This window comes from Austrofundulus limnaeus, unplaced genomic scaffold (assembly GCF_001266775.1).
Source record: "Austrofundulus limnaeus strain Quisiro unplaced genomic scaffold, Austrofundulus_limnaeus-1.0 Scaffold93, whole genome shotgun sequence".
NCBI classification, from domain to species: Eukaryota; Metazoa; Chordata; class Actinopteri; order Cyprinodontiformes; family Rivulidae; genus Austrofundulus; species Austrofundulus limnaeus.
In genome coordinates this window covers 1,215,188-1,228,002 of record NW_013952495.1, presented here as the reverse complement: position 1 = coordinate 1,228,002, position 12,815 = coordinate 1,215,188, and the positions used below count along the sequence as shown (strand labels likewise).

The 12,815-nt window shown below is 44.0% G+C and overlaps 2 protein-coding genes across 2 annotated transcripts in view; both read left to right on the top strand.

Annotated features, from left to right (window-relative positions):
• grin2db (glutamate receptor, ionotropic, N-methyl D-aspartate 2D, b) overlaps nucleotides 1-12,566 on the top strand; it is a gene marked incomplete at its 5' end in the record, with an annotated part of 68,455 nt that extends 55,889 nt beyond the window's left edge. The window contains 2 exon segments of the mRNA XM_014012673.1: nucleotides 2,225-2,460; nucleotides 3,976-12,566. Of these exon segments, the coding sequence (XP_013868127.1) occupies nucleotides 2,225-2,460; nucleotides 3,976-7,152 (3,413 nt within the window).
• The window catches only part of prkcg (protein kinase C, gamma), a 43,435-nt gene continuing 38,138 nt past the window's right edge, over nucleotides 7,519-12,815 (top strand). The window contains exon 1 of the mRNA XM_014012674.1: nucleotides 7,519-7,588. The gene's annotated coding sequence lies outside the window, so the exon portion shown is untranslated. The remainder of the gene's footprint in view (nucleotides 7,589-12,815) is intronic.

Genomic DNA, 12,815 nt, shown 5'->3' with positions numbered 1-12,815 from the left:
GTGTGTATATATATATAGTGTATATATATATATATACACGTAGCACAAAAAATATGAAAGTTTGTGTTTGTCTGATCATTTTTTTGTTGTAACAATACTTATTGGCACCTGATTGACAGCACCTGGGTGAACCAGATGCTGAAACAAGTGTAGCTGTTCGGCAGAGAAGAATTGTCAAAATTTTCATGTCCGCAACGCACATACTCAGCTCTACTGCTCATCCCACAAATGCATGTTACTTACAAATCTGGCACCATTTAAAAGAGAATTTGACAGGCTATCCAACGGTATATTTATTACCAAGAAGCATTGTTATTGTTGTTTAGTAACAATCTACCAAACATGCATTTCCTTGTGCTAAGTTTTTATAAATTGTGGGCTAAGGTAGCAGTTGCTGCATCTTCATTTTCTAACTTGGTAATACTATATGCAACAGCATGGCTAGTTGGCAGTTTGTTTGTATTTTTTTTCAATAAATCGAACTATTAGTTGTGTAAATGTCTAAATCTTGTTTTAGATAAGCTGAAAAAGAAAGTGTTTTCTGATGTTGGTCTCAGTCTTCAGTGTTCTATTTTTAAGAGTTTGGGTCCAACTAAACTTACTAAACAACCACACATGTCATGGAGGCAGTTAAAACACCAGGCTATGTACAATACACCCATGTTCCATTTGTAATTAAAAATTGCATCATTTTGAAATTGCTCCCACATTTTAAACCATAAACACGTGTCTGTGTATGTAGGTGAATTTGAGACAGTAAGTTGTTACCTGCGTCTGCCAGAGGCCTGTAGTAGCACCATGTCCATCTGTTGTGGTATCTGGAGGCCACGACTGATTGACTAATGATGTTCTATGAGAGACACATTAGCCAGATCACACAGATGACTGAATCGGCTTCAACTAAGCCTCACAAGCCAGGCTAATGATGGCTGAAACACAAAGGCAAGACCTTTTAGTTTTTTTACAGTGCGGTGTGGTGTTGCGAGTCGATTTGTGACTTATCAGCTTTTAAACCCCTCTCTGGCAATTTGATGTGATGTAGTTCAGAAACTGTAACATGCAGTAAAGTCAAACCTTCAGACCTCACTATTGCACCACACCTCATGCTCCTATTGTTGATGGTGAAACAGACAGCTCTCATTACAAGTGATGATGGAGAATATGGTTCTTTAATTCCAACACCAATCAAATGCAGCACCTTATGGCTGTTTATTGCTATGGTTACACCAGCAAGCCCTGCAAGCAATCACAGGTTTATCAAGGAAGTTCATATTCCTTCCTTATGACAGTGAGATCATACAGTAAATAAAGAGGTAGAGTTGTGGGTAAAGCAGCCTTGCCTTGTTCCTGGTAGCTTAAAAGAAGGGAATCTTGAATCCCCTATAGCTTACCAGCTGGGTGAAGATTCTGACCATCCATCCAGTACAATTAAATGATTATGATCTCCTCTTTCTGTCTCTTACGAATCAGTTTTCTCTCTCTTCCCCTTCTCCCTTCTCGCGTCCTTTTCAAGCTGAGGAGTGTGGCTCTCTTTGTCATAATGGCACAATTTCAGCCTCTCATCCGCCGTCTCTGTTCCCCTTCTTTCAGCAGCCTGTAACGTTCTCTGTCTGTCTCATTTCCCCTGACACCTCTGTGGACAGAAAGAATGCCGAGGCTTCTTCCCAACTCTCTCTGATTACCTCTCCTCCTTCTTGTCCATGCTTGTTTCAACCTTCCAACCATCATTGTGGCTTCTCGTCCCTCGTCCACCCCCCCCTCCTCATTTACTCCTGGTTACAATGTTTAGATTAGGTTGTCAATGCCATTTTACTTCTTAGTGCTACTTCATTGTTTTAGACTCTTTATCCCTTTCTTCCTCAGTCTTCTGTCTCTTTGTTACTTCAAACAGTGTTTTATATTACTGACCTGTGACCAAGAGAAGTCACCTTGAATAATGGGCTAGCAGTGAGGAAGACAGTATAGCTGCACTTCAGTGTTTATTATTAGCTTTTTATCTAAACAACCCTGAAATAACTTCAAACCCTTCCACCTTTTTTTTCTCCCTGTGGTCAACATGATCCCTTTTCAAATTCTTTATGTCGTCTTTTTCTGTCATCGCTTGCATTATGGACTTTACCTTCTCTCAGTGCCACACTACCACCCCCCCCCCCTTCACTTTTTTTCCCATCCTATCTTTGTTATTTTACCCTCACTCCGCACTCTCCTTTGCTTTCTTCCTCAGATGAGATTGAGATGCTGGAGCGCCTCTGGCTGTCGGGTATCTGCCATAATGACAAAATTGAGGTGATGAGCAGTAAACTGGACATTGACAACATGGCTGGGGTGTTCTACATGCTGCTGGTGGCTATGGGCCTCAGTCTGCTGGTGTTTGCCTGGGAACATTTAGTCTATTGGAAACTGCGCCACTGCATGGCTACGAGTTCAGGCAAATTGGACTTCCTCTTGGCAATCAGCAGGGTGAGTGTTTTTGTGTCAGTGTGTAAAATAATGTGTTTTCAACACTAACACAATAAATGCCTAGCTTTTTCACTATCACTTTGAAAAAAGCTTTAGCAACACATCTATTATTGTTGCCTGCTGTGATAAGAAATAAATCAATTAATCTCACAATAAATTAAAATGCGGTTGATAAATTAAAACAAGGTTGATAATTCCTAACTATTGTTTTGGTATGTAAATTTTATAAACTTCTTTAAGCTTTGTTGTTGTTTAAAATGTTCTCCAAACAATATTGTCATTTATCACGATAATTTTTGAGACAATTTATTGTCCAGCAAAATTTATTTTGACAGGCGTAGTTGTATTGTTGCTTGTCACACATCATCATCACATGGATTCATGGGTCTTTTTCTGTTCTATCATTTATTAAAAAGATATGAATGCTGGAAAATGTGAGGGAGGTCTTGTACTGTTGAGTTATTTTATAAAATTAATTGAAATTCACTTCTTCTAGCTTCTTGTGTCTCTTATTCCTTTGAGAGTGATTTTGACTGAAACAACCCACACTATGTGAATAACAGCAACAGTGATTGTTAATCTTTTTCCACCGCTGTAATTTATTCACTTCTGTATGCAGTTTTACTTGTTACACAATGCACGACTGTACTATAAATGGAAATTATTTGAAAATGGCAATGCAGCATGTATTATAAAGACTGAAAGTTGTTTGGATTCATTGTTTTTCTATTTTCATTTTAACCCACTCTGTTTTTTATTACATCCGCACTAGCCTGGCCCTTGCCTTCCTWCGCAGCTCCGCTCAATTCTAGTTTCCCTTCAGTGCTCCGTCTGGGACTTCTCCCATTGAGATTGATTTCGCTGGCAGATTTTTAGCCGGGCCAATCAGAGAATAGAACGTCAATTTTTTGTGCAGTGTCTGCTTGTAGTTTATTTTACCTGGGCCAATCAGCAAACAGAAGGCAAAGTTTTGAACGACGTCGATGTTCTGTGCAGTGTCTGCTAGTTAGTTTAGCATACGGCAGTGGAGGTAGTGAATGAAGCCAGTCCGTGCTGATAAGGCTTCCAAATTAAAATAAATTTGTCTGACAAACCAGCAAACTGTAAATCTCATTTACAGTCGTGTCGTTCGGCTCGGTACTTTTCTCCTCTCAGTAGGGTTGTTTACAGCACACGCGATTTCCGGTTAGCTTCTTAGCTTAGCCTCCGTCACAGCAACAACACATACATGCTTCAGCAGAGGCCACGCCTCCTGCATGAAACGCTTGTCTATGCATCAAGTCCAGACCCTAGTACAAAGCAAAGTGAAGGACAGGGTCTGGTTTTAACCAGGCTACATCTGCACTATAATGATTTTCTTCCCATCTATATGTGTTATGTGTTTTCCATAATAAAATATACAATAGGTTTATATTATTTTAGCCACAGAAAACAGCCATTTTAACACCTGAGTTGCTTTTTAAGAACTTTTTCTTGTAAAATAACTAATTTCAATTTGCTTGTTCTTTCACGTAGGGCATGTATAGCTGCTGCAGCTTTGAGGATGAAACAGCACCAGGCGGTCCTAAATCTTTGCCTTCACACCACCACACAGCAATGGTTACCATCCCATCGCAGCCACATGTGGTCTCGACAACTGTGACCAACCCAGTCATTGCCATGGCGCAGCAACAGCCACAACCACAACAGCAGCAACCGCAGCCTGTTTACAAAACTCCTCTACCAGGCTCTCCTCCCACTGTGGTGCATTCTGGAACTGGACTGGGCTCTTCCAACACCCCGATCGCTGGTGCGCCCCTCCCTTGCTCCACTTTCTTGCCCCGGCCAGACCGCAGGCTGGCTGTTGTGGATCGCTGGAGGCTGCCTAAAACTGCTACAGCCACCAACCCCTTGGCTGTAAGAGGGGCCATCACTGACATGGGACCGTTTGCCCAGAAGGTTCCACCGAACTGGGCTTCAACTGCTGGAGGAGGTGGGGGACTCGATGGCTATAAGAGATACTATGGTCCCATTGACCCTGAGGGTCTGGGGTCCTGCATGGAGCAGCAGGCAGGGTCCCAGACCCCCAAGACTATACCTAGGGGCCACCCTCAACCCCCTCCAGCCAGTGTGGCCTTCTACACAGAGAAAGGCATGGACTGTGGGGTGGGGAAGAGGGTGGTGGGAGGTGGCAGTGGAGGTCAGGGGAAAGGGCCTGTTAAACCTCTGGGCACTCCCAGACTGCCTCCTAAGAGTCAGGCCCCTTTGCCTCCTACACCTCCTCTGCCACACCCCTCTCCCCCTCTCCCTTCATCCTTCTGGAGAAAGCGAAGGCCCAAGAAGCCCAAAGAGCCTGGAGGGCCACTGTATGAGAACATTCTGCCTCTGGGGCGGAGGGGAGGTACAAGAGATGGTGTGAGAGAAGGAGGAGGGAGGAGGGCACGACCCCTTTCTCCTCCACTTTCACTTCCTATACCAGTTCCCCTCAGCCCCTCATATACCCCTCCTTCTCCCTCTGCATCTTTGCACTATACATCATCGTCATCTACGTCAACATCCTCGTCAACATCCACGTCTTCGTCTGCCTCATCTTCTCGCTCCACCTCTCCCACCTACTCCTACAGCTCCTCCAGGAGCACACGAGATAGGACTGGAGGACTTGACGAGGAGGATGACGATGATGATGAAGAACTGACAGAAGAGTCAAGCCTTCTCCTAGGGAGAGGACGAGAGAGGGAACGCTCAATCATACGGCCTCGTTCCCTCAGTCATGGCCGCTTGCCACCCCCGATACCCCCCAGGAAACCACGTACATCCTGGGGTGACAGAGAAAGAGAACGGGGGAGGGAAAGAGGTGGGAGCCAACTGTCTCAGCTCCAAGAGTGGTGGGCAAGCTGGAGTGAAAGGGAGAGGGGTGGAACAGGTGGAGATGCTGAGAGGCAAAAAAGGGAAAAGAAGAGGAGGAAAGAAAAGGAGAAAGAGAAAAAGAAGAAGAAAAAGAGCAAAAAGAGGAAAAAGAGAGAGGAAAGAGAAAGAGAACGTGAGAGAGAAAGGAAGCGCAGGAAGGTGAAAAAGAAGAAGAAGAAAGCACTGAAAACAAAGAAAAGGAAGAAATCCACTGGGGGAAAACGGTCTGAGCCAGAGGACGGAGATGTAGAACCTGAGAGGGAAGGAGAAGCGGAGGGAGAAAGGGATGGAGGGATTCAAGACTACTCCTCTTTTTCTGCACAGTACGGCAGCACATTTGGTGAGAAAGGACGGGATTCATGGGAAGGAGAAAGAGGCAGAAGAGAGGGAGCAGAAGAGGACAATGACAGGGATGAAGACGACAGCGGAAGAAGCAGGGATAGACGTCCCAAATCGTCACACTCTAGACACCGCACCCCCAGTAAACGCTACCCCAACCCCAATAAGTTTCCTGCATCTGTCAAATTTTGGATGAATGGCAGGGGAGGTGACTCGAATGCTCCTCCATTGTCTCTCCACCCACTCCTTCCATCCGCCAAGCGACGAAAAAGTGGAGGGATGGATCGAGAAGACAGTGGTAGAGTAGGAGAGCGTCGCCCTCTTTTGATGCATTATGAAAAAGAGAAAGCACAGACAAGAGAAGGGCTGTCCTTTCATGAGTGGGACTCAGACGAAGACGATGACGATGACAACGATGAGGAAGAGGAAGAACGGGATAGAGTGAGGGAGCGGGTGGAGGATAGGGGCAGGCGGATGGGTAGGGGGGCTGTGTCTGAGTCAGAGAGGGACAGGGCAAGGGTGGATGACAGCTACTCGGATGAGGGTTCTTCAGGGGAGTTTGGTCGTTTTGAAAGATACTGGGAAGAAGGAGCAGGAGGGAGCGGCACTGGGATAGGGGGAGGTTGGTTCTTTGGTACCTACCCATCGAGGGAGAAGGGAGGCAGCATCAATAGTCGAGATGATTCTTTACTTGGGACTCGTGCAGAGGGATGGATTGGTGCTGATTTCTGGGGATCGGGACATGGCGTTGGTTGGGCACCTGGGGGAGGGAGTGGAGGGCTGGACTCCCAGTGGCCCCTGCCTCCAACAGCTTTCCCCCCACCTAGACGATACTGGTCTATGGACAAAATTCCTGTAAAGGGAGAGAAAAGGTGGAAGAGTGGAGGTAAGAGGAAAGGACGGAGTAGGGAAAGAGCAGAGGAGGCAGGACGAGCAACTGTGTGTTCTTGTAGCCTTTACCCCCAACCACATCCTTATCCACATCCCCATAGCCGCTCACACACCTCCCAGTCCAAGAGAAGAGCCTCAGTTCTTTCTCATAGCCAAGAAGAGCTTCTTCCCCACTGCCAAAGCTTCAGCGGGGGCTCACGTCCAAAACCTTTGCCTCCCAAACCAGATTCCAATCAAGCCAAATCAGGCAGCCAGTCTAACCTCAGCCTCAACACACAGCCTACAGACCATCAACCGCAACCTTCACCATCACCACCTCAGCAACCATCTATGTCTCCCACATCCCTTCCAATGCCCATCCCACCTCCCCCCTCTTCAGCCTCCATCTCACCACCAGCAGGGGTGGGGATGGTAGGCCAGGCTCAGGCTACAGCCAGTGCCAAACTGCAGTATCAGAGACTGCGCTCTGTGCCACAACCACGGAGGTTCTACTCTCCCCACCTGCCACTCAAAGCCAAGAGCCTGTGCTCACGTCGTGGGTCAGCCCACTTCTCCAGCCTGGAGAGTGAGGTATGACAGGGGGAGAGGAGAGAGGGAGACGTGGGAGCGAGCACCAATGCTATTGAAAACCATGGTGCCATGGCAGCTGGAGCTAGGGACGACACCAATGATATGGCCGCCTTGGTGACCATAGGTGATCAGTTAGCATCCATCACTACAGAAACTAATATGGACAGTAGTTCTATTGCTAACACTACTCTTGGTGAGGGCAACACTACTGCCACCCACTCCATAGTACGCGTTCTTATGAGGGCAACGGTGAGATGCCACACCAGGGTGAGCTACATCCGTCTGGATGGTTCCCAGGACGATGAGAGTGAAGGTGAGGCTGCGTCACCAGGGACACCAGCCCCAGAATTTCTCCTGTCCTCAGAAATGAGCTTTGTGATGTCATCTTCGGTTCTCCTCCCCTCCCCGAGTCACAACTGTGGATAACAGTAGTCTCTGACCTGTGAGTAATGATGTCACGTTTGCACACGCACATACCTGCACACACAGATACACACACACAGCCGCACGCACACACAATATGCTCAAAACGTCTCCCTCCCTCTGGCTTTGAAAACACACCTCTCTGGGATGAGGAGAGACCCACCTTTTCTCAAAAGATGCCGGTGTTTGGTCAGTAGAGTCTGGCCTGTTGTCCTCATTGGCTGTTGGCTTTTGAACTGGACTGGTGGACTGCTTCTTGGTGTTGGAGAGACTACTCCCTCTTCTTCCCTTTTTTAAGAAAAAGCAATGCAGTCACCTCTGTCATGCACTGTCTGCCTGATTATCATTCAATGGACAATGAGCACAGTGCTATTTTTTGGCCTCATGACACCATCAGACCCATCTAGCTCTACCCCAGGACCATCTGATATGATGTCACGTTTTACTAAAAAAAAAACCTTTTAACTAGTCACACTGAACAGGAACCTTTTTTCCTCTATACTGTTGGAGTTTGTCATGTCACCTCTGGTCCAACTGGGAAAAATCTTACCAAGTTTCAAGTAATCTGAACAAAAAAACTCAAAAGAAGAACAACAATAAGAACAAGAAAAAAGACATGTAGCAAAATTATTTCTATGTCTGTCTTTTCTTTCTTATTCAGACTTCTCTCCCCATCCCTCTTTTTATTCTGTCAAAATGTTTCTCTGACTGTGTTAGTGTTTTAATAGGAGGCTGGATGTGGCTAGTGTTGGAAGTGGGAATGATTTAATAGCAGTGCCAAATTTCCACTCTTGAGCTTTTACACTAAATTGGTTTTCAAGTTAATTCTTGTGATAAAATCTCGTCTTATGTCTTAACGTGTGAACAGCGCATAATTTCACCCTCATATAAGTGGATCCAGGGGATGATTAGTGCAATATCTGTAATTGGCACTAGATGGCTGCATAATATTCAAACAAGCTTATGAGACAGTTGTGCAGGAAGCTTGTGTTTGATTTAAATGTAGAAACACGACAGGTTTGAAAGTGTGTGTGCAGCTATGAACTTAATTACTTCTATGAAAGTGTTCAGTCAGGATTTATTCTGAGGAGCTAGGGGGTTTTCAAACCAGGAGCTGTGTATTTTAAAGCTCTCTTAGGATACCATTCTACATTGCCACTATTATGTGTCTTGGCTGAATTTGTGGATGATGGATTATGTGAAGCACAATTCCTCATTGTATTTTCCAGTCATGTGTGCCACAGTTGTAAATGCACAATCTCAAGGTAACATATTTTGCTGACACAGCTCCTCACATGATGACTAATGTGGCTGTTGTAAAGGATACATTTCACAGTAACTAAGGTTTAAATAGTAAAAAAAAAAAAAAAACCTGCGCTGAAGAGCTCATCTTCCTTTGTCTTTTTTCCTTTTTTCAGCAAATAAGACAGAATGACATACTGTGAATGTTTTGAGGTGCACATACAATAGCTGAAACATCAGTGAATACAGTCAACAATAACTCCTGAGATTTAGATTATTGGATGACTGTTTGACTTTGAGCAATATTCCCACCTTCAATGTGACAGGGATGCAGTGGCACATCATTGTAGTTGATTTTCTTTGGATTTAAAATTAGATTTGCTGTTTGAATCAGGGTCAGATGTTTCACATCTTCAAGTTTTTACTAGCAGAAGATTTTTAAGCTAATTTGGTCAGATGTGGATGTTCGTAAATGGTTTAAATCTCCAACTTTTGGCTATAGGTTAAAAAATTTAGAAATGCTACATGTTTAAGACTGAGTGGTGATATGTAGCATTGTACCTTCTGTGCCAAAAGCCACCCACTGTTTAACTGTATAAATGTTGCAGTGCCAAACACTATTCTCATAACTTCAACACATCCACTTCATGTCTCACACTAAGACCAGCCACAGCCCAGCCATTTGTCTATCGTAGTTGAATGTAGCGTTGAACTGATGTAGCAAAAGAACACCTACATTCTTTGTAGCTTTTTTTATGAATGCTGTTTATAAAGGCTAGATGGAGGGGGTGGGGGAGGGGTTGACCTGCTATGCGAGGGGCTCTGCATTGTGTTTGTGCATGTTGTCACAGATCGGAAGGTTAGTCGACCTTTTCACGTCCCCAGTTTTTCACTCTTTCGCCCTTCTTGAGGTCAGACTGTACCTTTTTATCTGCACATGGATTGCTTTTTTTTCTAAGTCTCTGCGGGGCTATTTTTAAAAACAACGTATTTTTAGAGAAATGCTTTTTGCTGTTTCCCATCCCCCCTTTGGAACGTCCCAGACTCATTGCATGTTTAGCGGAATGAAATTGCCAAGATTTGTGTGGCAGGAGGGCTGTGTAGGTCAGTCGTAGCATTTGGGAACCAGGACAGCCACCTTTTTTCGATGAGATAGCGAGCGCAGTCTGCTCTGCACCCCAGCAGTGGAAAACACGTCAGCAGTTCGACTGTTTCCTGTGTAACACAACACAGTTCTTTTCAACCAACTAACAGGGCTTAAACCTGGTGTGTCATTGAGCATTATTGATTTCTTTTAAGGCACTAATACTTAAGTCTGTGACTGCATGAACAGAACTGACTCTTTAAAAACCCTCTGGCTTATTTTGTTTTATTTATTTTATTATATGCTGAGAAAAAAAGAATATATTGAAATATACTATGTTTTTGAGAATGAACCATGTTATACTGTGATTTAACTGAGATATTTTATTGTATTCAATCATCATTTGAATTCTATCATTTATCTATCAAGAAAAATATATGTACAAATAAATATATACATATATACATACAGGTATATATATATATTAGTTAAGTTTGGTATATTTGGAGGAAGTGTTAGATGAAATAGTTTTAAATGTTTTAGCTTTGTAGCGATTCTAGACTCGGAAATCATTTTTGAATTTTGATTCCTCCTATATGACTGTGAAGACATTAGTGCCTGTGACAAAAAAAGACAAGCAAAAGTCAAAACTCTTTATTCATCTGTATCTACTACGGCTATCAGTCCATCACTCCTATAGAACTACCTAACATCACCGTTTCACATTTTCTCCTCATCAGTGTTTTTTTTCCACGTAAACTTATTTTTTCTATTTTTTTCTCAGCTTTTTTTACTCCTGGTTTTTACGACCAAGCTCTGTAGCATCTCTTTGTTTAAACATCTGTTGCAAAGTCGTCACATCTTTGTTATTTAAGCCATTCATTGACATTAACTTCTTTCCCTTTGATCGCTTTTTCATTTTTTTTATAAATCAGCCCATTTCTCTGTCTCTCACTTAGCAAAAAACAGAGACCAGTAGATACTGTGTTCTTGCTCCTTTTGACTGATTGTTGTTGATGATGATGATGATCAATTCACTGGTTGATAAAATAATTACTGAACAATGTTACTATTACTGATGTGACTGAAGTGTGCATCTGACGACCACACCACTGTAGCAAGTCTGGGCTGTACCACACCACCAGCGAGCAAGTGGGGCCACAGTTGCTATGGTGTTGCCATGGCATTTTGAATGGCGTTGCCATGGTGTCCTCTGCACCTCCATCACCTGGTGCCTGCTGGGTAATATAGCATAATGTCCTTCACTTTCTCCGAGTCCCTGGTCAAATATCTGCTACCTGTTCTAAACTTTATGAACACAAAGTGGAATAATTATAATAAAAAAGACGGTTTGGTGAAGAGCTAAGGAGTGCAGATCTAGACTGGACTGGCTTTGCCTTGAATGTCCTAGAGTCTTTTTGTCAACTATGCTTGAAATTATCAGTATAAGTTGCCTCGCGTGTGATTTTAAAAGCTTTATCACTGATGGCCATAAAACAAGTGGGAACTTTCTCAGTGCTTGCACATTTCTAATATTGAATTGAAATGTTTGATGCTAAGCAGGGAGATGATGTACTGCATGAATTTCAATCAACAGTATGCCGCAGCATGAGTGTGCAACGCTCTCTCCTTTGCTTGTTTTTCATCTCCTGCAATTTCTGAAAAATGCATACACACACATTTGCTGTGCATGCATATTTAACACCCAATCACCCAGGCAATGATCCTCATCCTCCGCTAACACTCACTCAGCTGCAGTTCAAATCAACATCTTCAGAAGTCTCATTGTTCCACGCAAGCTTTGCAAATGCACGCTCATCCGATAGCTACTCTAAGTTATTAAAAAATGTCCTCTGTGTAAAATTTCATCCACCTGAGGGAGCTGAAAGCATTCGCAATGAATATTCTGCTTGTTTGGAGCTGTCCATCTTCTCAGTTTGTCATTCGTCTTCTCCTGCCGCTTCTCATAAATCAGTTTCTGTTTAGACAAGTCAAGTTCAATTTGTTTTACTTTGCTGGCTTGCTCCTTCTTTAATTTACATCTTTGTTGTGATCGGTTTTGATTTATTAGATTTCCTCCTTGGTCAAAAAGCATGCACTGAATAGTCCAGTCCAGTCTAGAACAGCGTGCTCCACTGGCAGCTCTATTGCCTGATTTCGTAAATGATCCCAACGCAGCCTCAAGATCACCCCCCCTTCCCCCTCTTTCCCCACCACCAATGGCCCATGACCTGGTAACCAAAATGTGTGGTGCTCCTGAATTCAAACAGGGTCCTCATCGGCTGAAATTGGCCATGATTTATATAAAGGAAATACAGGAGCGTCACACGTAGTGCTTGTCAGGTCCAGGGTCTGCATGTTGCACCATGAAAAGCTTACTGTACTGCAGTGACAGGACACTTCTACCCACAGAAACCAGAGTGTGTTCTCACCACTGTACAAGGCCCAGCTCTGCTCTAGTAACCTCGCCAACACTACAGGCCTGCTTACGGGCTGCTAAGGCGAGTTGCTAGTAGGGTGATGTTGCTCCTAGCCCAGACTGGTCTGGTCTATGCCCTCATTTAAAATGTGTTAGTTTCTTTGACATTGTCTGTCTGGGGTGGGGCTGGAGGGTCAGTGCTGCACTTACTTCCTGAGAATTGCTTCATAAAATATGATTCTCTCTAATTAACGGCAGTGGTGCTGTGTCTCATTCCAATTTGTTTTTGTCACGCACGTTCCGAACATGAGACTCTGCGATGGCTGTGCTGTGAGCTGTGTTTGAGTGTCTTTTACCTAAGGAAGGCATCATCTATGCAAGCTCAGTCAGAACTCTTTAAAAAATGATGGAGAGCTCAAAGGCTAGTTTATTTGGTGTTCAGATGGTTGTGTGTGTGTGTGTGTGTGTGTGTGTGTGTGTGTGTGTGTGTGTGTGTGTGTG